General features: G+C 31.4%; 1 protein-coding gene and 1 long non-coding RNA gene across 2 annotated transcripts; one reads left to right on the top strand and one right to left on the bottom strand.

Moving 5' to 3' along the window:
• Nucleotides 2,756–3,881, bottom strand: LOC104789969. Its single transcript, XR_768576.1, has 3 exons — nucleotides 3,586–3,881; nucleotides 3,336–3,395; nucleotides 2,756–2,886 (listed from the first exon to the last, which is right to left on the bottom strand). It is a non-coding gene; the product is annotated as an uncharacterized LOC104789969 (long non-coding RNA).
• Nucleotides 7,415–9,179, top strand: LOC104789968 (protein XRI1-like). The gene is made up of 4 exons (XM_010515652.2): nucleotides 7,415–7,603; nucleotides 7,787–7,968; nucleotides 8,083–8,152; nucleotides 8,602–9,179. The coding sequence occupies exons 1-4, from the start codon at nucleotides 7,525–7,527 to the stop codon at nucleotides 9,006–9,008; spliced, it is 738 nt and encodes a 245-aa protein (XP_010513954.1). The 5' UTR covers nucleotides 7,415–7,524; the 3' UTR covers nucleotides 9,009–9,179.

Raw genomic sequence — 10,001 nt, 5'->3', positions numbered from 1 at the left:
GCATGTCACCGTGCTCCGAGTTGTGATCCGAGAAGATTTCTCTCGAACCTTAGCCGAGAGACTCGTCGCCGATTTCGAGAAGGTTCTCCACGAGCTAGATACGCTTCCGGCCAGAGTTCACGCGAAAATGGCTAACGGAAATGGTAAGAAGACGCCAGAGGAGATGCAGAGAGAAGTCACGTCCTATTGGAAAAAGCTGTTGGAGACGAAGAAGACAAGCAAGAACACCATTTGCTGATCAGATTATTATTGTAAACTAATACTATTATTTGTTTTTGTCCCAAGATCCATTTAATTTGGACCTTCTTTTATTTTTCATGCTGCTTGGATTATTTTTTGGTTTTAATAAGTTTTGTGATTTGATATTTGCTGATGAATGGTGATTGATTATGTATTTGAATTGAACTAAATAAATTAATGAAATAATTTTTCTATTTTATGTATATGATAGCTTAATCCTAATTCATCACACACTTGTGTTTCAGTTATCAGTTATCACACACTTGTGTTTCAGTTATCCTTTGAAGGGTCTATATCAAGATTGTTGAAAAAGTCGAGTGCTTGAAGAATCTTGGCGAGCTTATTATAGTCATGTTCTATTCCTTTATGTTCGCAGGGACGTTCTCTTCATACACACTCCCGCTGATTAACTTCTTCGTTTTTTCTGATCAAAAACAAAACAGAGTAGTGTGTTTGAACAAGAAAAATGATCGGACTATGTTCTTATGGGTTGAAAACTTACTTCTCTAATTCATCAATCTTTTTTTCTTATATTTTCATTTTCGCTTCTGCATTAATGGCTTCATCCACTTCGTGATAAACGTTGAGGTTCTCGTTAACGGAATCTTGTTGCCTTCACACTTTGTCGGATCACTTGTCATCTTTGTTCCCTCGGAGCATTCCCATCAGTTATACCGATGGATATCTTTTATTTTTTTAGTAACTTAATAAATAAAAAAACGACGTCCAAGTTTCATTTCGTTGTTTTTGGCACCTCTGTACAGACCCTGGATCGATATATAAGACAAATTACAAGCAATATTGTTAACAGTCATTAAACTATAGCAATCAGATATGTTAACGTTACACAAAGATACAGAAGTGATTACCTTCTTCTTCAGAGCTTCAACAACAGCTTCACGGGCTGTAAAGCGTACATCCCTGCGAACTCAGTCCCGCCTTTCGTATTGATCTTTCCATCATCAGTGAATAGGTTTTATAAATTCCAGATTTTGGCGCTTTCCAACATAAAAATCTTCGTTGTCATGAGCGGGAGTAATCTACAAGAGGAGAACAAAGTAATCTTGACACATATATGCTTCTAACAGTACTGTCCTTTCTTTGATCTCAATAAGAGTAACCTACAGATGCAGAGACATATATAAGAAGCAAGTTGTTCAATAAATATATAGCAACCAAAATGATCATAGGCTGCAATCCCAATTAAACATCATATCCTATATATTATCTCGGCAGAATTAACAGTTTTGCCCTTCAGGTAAGTGTTTTCCTCTCTACACCGATAGTCGTGTAGCTGATTGAAGATTTGAAACATACGTACATTATACCTATAGGACTCTCTTCTGAATCAAACCTCATAGTCTTTTTACAAGATCTGGTTCCACCTTGTTCTTATTTTGCCTATCAACAACAATAATCTGTATAAGATAGATACAGTACTTGTCTATATATACGTAATAAATGTTGTACCCACGATCTGTCATCTTGGGCAATAGACAAAGGGCCTAGGCCGGGCACGTCTAATGGGCCAAGAGCGTATTACTGATCGGCCCATCAGGCCCAGAGAAAGGAAGAGAGCGCGGAGATGCTTCGTGTTGGTCAGCTCGCAGCTCGGGCTTGGTCAAAGATTCCCGCATTCAAGACGATTAATTAGGATATGCAAATCGTGCCCTATTAATTATGCATTAATTAGGCAATAAATCGGTCGGTATAAATATGTAAGGGGGGAGTCTTTTGTAAGGGATGGAAAACATTTTCCAAAAGAAGCAATACAATACAAATTCTCAAAATTCTCTCAAATTCAGTTCGGAACTTCTAAACGGTGATAAGCTCCTCCACATTCGAATCACTTCAGAGAATCGATTTCAGTTCTCACAATAAAGAAGAAAGAAACCAGTTACAAGTCCTTGAGTTACGTTCTTGCGGGAAAAGAAAAAGAAAAAAAAGTGAAACCTTGTCTTCGTTCTTTTTACTTCCGTTCGAGTTCCTTCTCCATGAAGATCTGCTTCTCCGATTCAGACTGAGAATTATATATTACATATTGACTCAGATATATAACAACGGTCAAATCTAAAACAAGAACACTGAGTGTACCATGATTAGGGAAGCTTGCTTGACATGAACGAAACCGTGTAAAACAGAGTATGACGATCAGATTTTCTTTTTAAAAGTTTCAAAGTTTAAAGAAATTAGAGAGGCCACCAGAGGAACAAAAAGAAGAAGACGACACGAAATTATAGGGATTTGTTTTTGTTGATTGATCCGAGAATGAAACGTTTAAATTATTTTTGGTCAGCAAAAAGTTAATCATGTTAATCTCAAACATGGGCTTTATATATTAACTAGTATTAGTCCCTTGCATTGCACGGGAATTCATTTTTGTTTTAATAAAAACAAATCAATTTTTTTTTTCCTTGAGAGACAAACAAGAAAAAGTGAAAAAGAAAAAAGAAATAGATAATCTAATATTTATACTTCACAGTAACCAGAATTTTAATAATCTGTAAAATTACATTTTTCTACTAATGAGAGCTTCTAGATTACCTCCTATTTCTTTCTCTTATTCTACGTGTCTGTTTTTTTTTTCTCTTCCTCTATTGCTCCTTGAATCTTCTTCCAGTTTGAATCCTCATAATGTCACAATACCTATACATAAGACATACAAATATATTTTTTTTCATATTGTAGAGTTGGAGCGGAACAACCTAGATAGTTAGTTGTTTTATGCACATAGCTTGATATAAAATAATTGATTTTTCATTAGCGTGGCTAGTAAACTCGATAACAAAAGTGACACACACACTTATTAATATACTTAAAAGCAATGTAATCGATCGATACTAACAAAAAAAAAGGATTTGACTGCATATCAAGTTACAATATCGTTTTAGATTGCAAACAAAGTACACTTTTCTGTTAAATAAACGTAAACATTGAGATCCATACATATAATGTCATTATCTAAAGAATTATAACCAAGCGATGAATAATTGATCAGCGCAACGTTCTAACTTCTAACTCACTTTGATTCAATAACACCTAAGATCTATAAGTTGAATATTTAACAGTTTTGAGTAATGGTCTGAAGAAGTTACCTCCATAATATCACTGCAGCAATTTCAGCAATGATAAAGTGGTGTTTAACACTCTCCTTCCTGTAGATCATTTCATGAGTTTAGAGTCAACTGCCGTTTGACTAATGTTTTAATTTATACGTATCTACTACAAAGATTTTCTGAAATAGTTCTATGTGTGTATTTTGATATGATCCACAGACATATACGGGTGTGCATGTAATGTAAACTAATTAATCAGTGTAACCAAACAAATATCAGATTTTAGTACCTTTTCATCCACGATAATAACTTTAATATGCCGAGAGTTATTCCAAGTTTATCTTTGACATGACTTCGCAACTTCGGGATATAAGAGCTCTTTATCTTCCATTCCTTTTTTGATAGATTCGGTTAGGAACTTGACTATAATCTAATAACATCTTCATTTTGTTTCCAGCAAAGAGGATCACATATATTGTAAGTATAGAGCGAATGGAATTGAGATAAAGAAAAAAAATCTAAACGTTTATCCTTGAATCGAATAAAATGGTGCAAGAGATGCGAAGGGAGAGAAATAAAGATGAATTACAGTTCCACTTGAGTTTTTATAATAGAGGAAGCCGGGGAACAGTTTTAAGAATCGTGGTAGTTTTGGATGAGAAAATTTAGGAATTTTTTTTTTTTTTTTAAACATCTTTTATTAGAAATTGTGATAAGATTCATAATCTTAAAATAACCATCTCCGTAAATATAATGGAAGGTAGAAATAAAAACGAGCTAATTCTTGTTGAAGATGAGCATGTTTTGCTAATCTAAAAATTTAGGAATTTTTAGAATGAAGATTTTGTGCTTTTAACTGTTTTTACGTTTAATCTTTTTAGTTCTTGAATATATGCTTCTTTTTTTTTGTGAATTGCCAAATGTCACAATTTAATTGCACAAGTGACTTGTGCTTATATATATAAGATGTATATTGGGCCGACACATCTTTTTACAGATAAAGGCCCAGACCCATGCAAAACAACTAAGCATGCAAAATTGAAGCAAATAAAGTGGTTTAATGTATATTCAACAATATCAAATTAGTTTTCTTTTTGAAGTGCTATAGGAAAATAAATACTATATTTCTTTTTTAATTTAGAGGCGACCAAACATAAAGAATGTGGGTCCCACGAATAATACCGGCGCAATTTTTTTTCGTCTTTTCTAAATGGGCCCCACAAGCGTGCCTACATTTGGGCCCATTAAAAAGAAAAAAAAAAAAGGTTTTCTACTCCGAGAAAAAAAAAAACAAACAAACAAACATGTCTAGAAGAAAAAAGAAAAACACTACTGTAGTACTAGTAATAGATCGACAAAAGTAAATATACGTACACTGAAAACAACAAAAAAGAAAGAATTTCACGAAAAAAGATTACATATGTGTCTATTATACCACTTACTTAATCACAGACATTAAACATAAATATATTGACATTGTGATTAATACACTCAATCACATTAAACGCACTATAGTTTGTTTGTTTTCATCACTATTTGTATAGTAGTTTCAAATAGTTAGTTTGTCTCGTGCTTCTCTACTTTAATTTCTTCTAACATTTTCTTTTGTTCAATTGGTTGTTTTCTCTCTTTTTCAAACAATACATACAATGTTTCCCCAATTATCGTTGGATTTTTCTTACAAATCAACATGGTTATTCTATATATATATATATCATAATGATGAATTAATGTATATATCGTCGTCTAAACTGTTTGTATACACCACGACATGTTCTGATTTGATGATCACTACACGACCAAACTTATTCTATAGTGATTACTGATTACATAGCTTCTTTAACAGTGGCAGCCATTCCGAACAATTTCATCATCCTATCATATCAAATCAGATCAAGTCAAATCGAAAATAAAATTAATATAACTTGAAATAAAGGGGATCGATTGTAATAATGGAAGAAGGTAAACGTGAAAGGACGTGACACTACCCCACCATTGTGAAGAATGAAGAAAAAACACTCACAAAAAGCATACAAAAAAGAAGAACGGTTGTTCACCAAATCAGAAGCATATATAATAGATAATCATGATTTTCAAATAAACACAGTACATAAACAAAATTTCTCCTCAACGTCGAAGAAAACAAAAAGAGTTCTTCTACAATGACTTTTTTGGTTCAACTAGAGAGGAAACAGAAAAAAATAAAAATAAATAAAGGAAGTAGATATTACAAAACTCACTTTCTCCTTTGAAATTGAGGGCTATGGTTTAATGAACTGAACTGACACATCACTTTTTTTTTTGTTTTTCAAAATGTTGTAGTCTTTATCTTTATGGCTTAACGATCCAATTACAACTAATCTTACTGTTATTCTTGATTGACCATCGATATGTTATTTTTTACTAGATGTTGATATCAGACATGAATAGTGTAATATCCCATATATATATTAATAGAGAATCATTCTCAAGAAAATGTTGATATTTCGTCGCTGGAGAGCTAGAGACATCAATGAATTGATTGCTCTCATTTTTATAGACATTTACACATAATTGATATTGAAAGATTAAGGAAACTTCTTTTTTCAATTAATTAAAAAATTAAATATTTTAATTTTAAATATATATTTTAATCATTTTATAACATATTTAATTATTATAAATTATTAGATCTAAAAAAATTTCAAAACCCGAATTTATTCACCTATTAAAAAAACTGATTACTCATGCTCACATATTTAAATTTTCCAAAATAAAATTATTATTGGTATAGTATTTCACGGGAAAAACATATTCTTATAAAAAAAAAAAAAAAACAAAAAAAAAAATCTTGCATAGATCGAAGAAAGAACGACTTAAATATTTAGTTGATAAATAGTAGTTTGATCTAAACATAATCTCACATGTTATATATTTGGTTTTTACAAAAATAAATTTTAGATCCTCGATACTAATTATACTTATAACACTAATTTTATCTGCATAGATTTATTTTATGTACAGGTTGTTACCTAGTTAAACATTAAAACAGTAACGTTAAAATCCTTGTCGTTAGTTTGTATCACCACTGAACTAACGTTAATAACGTTAATAAAACAAACACAACATCATCGTCCTTACTCAGAAACAGTGACCTATATCAATCATTTTGTATAAGTCGAAAAGTGATTTGATAAATTAAGCAAATCAATTCATTACATACATGATTACAAAAAAATGGCTTACATAATATTAATATTAAAAAATTGATTTCACGAAAATGTAAATAATATTTCACTCACGTTTAATTAATATTTGCCGACAATTTCTACTATTCACTTGTGATATCTTTCTTATTCTAGTATAATCTACTTGAGGGAGTCAAGTTATAGATTATTTACTAAATTTGCTTAAAGCGGAACAGTAAATAACAGCATGATGTGATATCATAACCTTTCGCATTATATAAGGTCCCCCATCTAACTAAACCCTAACAAAATTCAAATATTTGTACGGATTAGAGAGGAACATCTCTACTATTAACGTTGAAAATGACTATATTGGTAGATTTTTCTTTTATTTCCTTTTTCCAATTTACTGAGGTAGATAACATATTTATTCAACATGGATTTTAATTTAGTTATAAACCACCCGATTTTTGTTCTAAAAGCTAGTTGTTATAAAAACCATTAATTCAAGTTGGGGGAACTCTATAATTTATACGGGAAATCATGAAGTATGTATATTTATGTAATTGATATTATATGTTACATGGCAAAAATATGTTATTAAACCATTCACCAATATTATATAGTATACTTTGAAATTATATGATTATGACAAGTAACTTAGTGAGTTTGTGTATCAATTTCGGCATGCATGGTTGTGAGTTCAAATTTGTATAGCGTTTGTTGTTAAGAAAAAAAAGAAAAAAAAAAGAGTTAATTTAGTAAATTTTCATATGTCAAGGAGAAAAAAAACACTATCCACCCAACAATTTTTCTTTTGCTTTATTTCTTTTTGCGTTGACTGTATTGAGTACAAATTCGTCTTCATCTTCATCTTCTAAACCTCTCCACTACTTTTTTTTACTTAAACTTTCTTTTTCCAAAATTATTTTTTATTCTGAGTTACATTCACTTTAGACACAATCCACCAAGATAAATAGGCAACCATATAAGCTTTTGTTATACAAAACAATCAGCAACTAAATCAAAGAGAAAAAACACACACAAAAAAAGAAGAAGAAATGAGTGAGCTTCTCTACTCTCTCCCCACTTGGGATCTCCATAACCTTGGATCACTCTTCAAGCCTGACTTCAATCTTGGTATATATATACAAATACGTAAATATAATACATATACGCATATGTAATGTAAATATATATATGTATCGACGTGCATGTACTTATTTACAAGTTATTCGAGAATTCTTAATCTAAAAAATTATGTTACTGAAAAATGGTTTTATTATATAACGAGAAGTTAAAAAGTGTAATGTGTGTTTGCAGATACATGTGGTTTCATGAATGGATCGCCGCCGGAACACATTTTCCGATCACCGGATATGGACTACTCTGACGTCTCCACAGGCTACCTCGAAGACGCACTTATCGAGTCCGGTGAGAGAAGCAAAAGGAGACGTCTCTTGTTCGAGGATCCGTCAAAATCTCCTAACGTTAACGATTTGCAGGTTTGTGTAAACTTGAATTTTTTTTTTTTGCAAATTTTCTTCAATTATCATTTCCAAATGATTTGGTAACAATATAAATATAGCTGTTTTAATTTTAAATTGTTGAATATGCAGAACGATTGGGGCCTGCATGAGGGTTATAGCTGTTTGAATAGTCAGTTTGTCACACCACATGTTAACACAGGTGAGATCTACTTTTGTTTTGTTGTTAATAAAATTTAAAGATATACTAGTCATTGAGAACCCACCTAAGAAAAAAAAATTTGAACTTAATTGTCAAATTAGTAGTTTTAAATTCAGCTGACCAACGTTTTCTTATTCGCATGAAGGCACTCTTTTTATATTTTGTTTGTCTTAAAAATAAATGAAATATAGCATTGCACTTTTAAAAAGATTTGCCTTTTTTTTGGTAATCATTTCGTTCAAACATCACTGTTCTTTTACATATCTATGGTCCCAAAACTTCTATATAGTTTGAGACGGGTCTTGCATACAAATGACAGTACATTTTCTTAAAGTAAACTTGTTTTTTGATCCATACGTTGATTCTATTTCCACCCTGAATGAATTTAATTTTGTTACAGAAACTTAGTAAAATATAGCCATTTAATTAAACTTTTACTAAATATACAGATGAACTTAAAAGTGGGGTCGGTTACTTTGAGGAGACAATATCGACCGCTTATGAGTCTCCCGACACTTCTGTTTCTTCCGGCAGAATTTATGTCCGAGAAAAAACTCCAACCGAACCATCCTCATCCAATTGTGGTAATAAGAACAAAAGACTAATCACGAAACTAGTGTACCCATTTGGATTGGTGAAACCAGGTGGTAAAGAAAATGATGTAACCCTAAATGATATCAACGAAAGAATTTTGATGACTCCGTCTAGACCAGTTCGACATCCTGTAGGAGACTTTGCCTCTCGACCATGCGTCTCTGGGCGTGGACCGGGCCTCTCCGGAAAAGCCGTGGTGGCTCTTACTAAGATCCAAACACAAGGGAGGGGTACAATTACTATAATCAGAACAAAGGGATAAACTATGTAATATCGGTAATTAGTTGGGGCTGTTATGTGTAATATAAATGAGGTTTTAGAAAGCCAAAGCGATCATTGGCTATGAGATAAACTTTCAACTTTGTATAGAAAGTTAGGCGAGGTAAATTTTGAAAATGTTGTACAATATAATATCCAGTGGATATAAATAAACTTATTTTGAATTCTTGGATTTCGCATTTTGAGCTTTTTACTCTTTATACTTTTTCAATTAGCAAAGCATTTTGTTATTAGAGAATATTCACAAGCTATATAAATTAGTACGATTAGTAAACAAGAATAAAGAAAAAACAATGAGAATAAAGAAAATAAAGAACCAATGAATAAAAAGAAAAGGAAGAGATGCAATTTTAATAAGTAAAGGGTAAAAAGTAAAAAAAAATAAAGAAAATGACTTTTCAGTTGATATTTATGTTTGTCAACAATGTATTATTTATATGCTAGTTTGATAATATATACCACTCTTAGATTTTTATACAAAAATTAGTGGTCTACTCTGTAATACAACATATACAAGAGAACAGAAAGAAAGAAAATATCTAAGTCATCAACTAAAAGAAATATCATAAGTTTATTTCCTTTTAAAATTTATTGAGCTTTAAAATAAAAGTTCATTGTCTAGTAGGCAAAATAACACAAATCCATATTTTGTGTGTTGATTTTAAAATAAATGGTAGCCATAGACATACAATACGTAGTTACGTACGTAACGCTTATGTCGGCATGAGCTACTAGCCTACTAAGCTGTACGTAAGAACTAAGAAGAAAAAGTAAAAACGAAAAGTGGTAAATGGTCTTTATATACGCCTATTGCCTAAGACACAGTGCATGCATGTGGCTCATCGTTGATTTGGCTAAGTTTTGAGATAATTTTATATATAATTAGTAGTAACAAATTAACCTTAATTTAGTGAATGTAAGTTATAGTTTAACAATAGTTAAACCACCAATATTTAGTGATAAAATAACAGAATGT

Source organism: Camelina sativa, chromosome 6 (genome assembly GCF_000633955.1).
Source record: "Camelina sativa cultivar DH55 chromosome 6, Cs, whole genome shotgun sequence".
In the NCBI taxonomy this organism is placed as follows: Eukaryota; Viridiplantae; Streptophyta; class Magnoliopsida; order Brassicales; family Brassicaceae; genus Camelina; species Camelina sativa.
The sequence above is the reverse complement of the archived record's forward strand: the minus strand, read 5'-3'. Positions and strand labels throughout refer to the sequence as shown.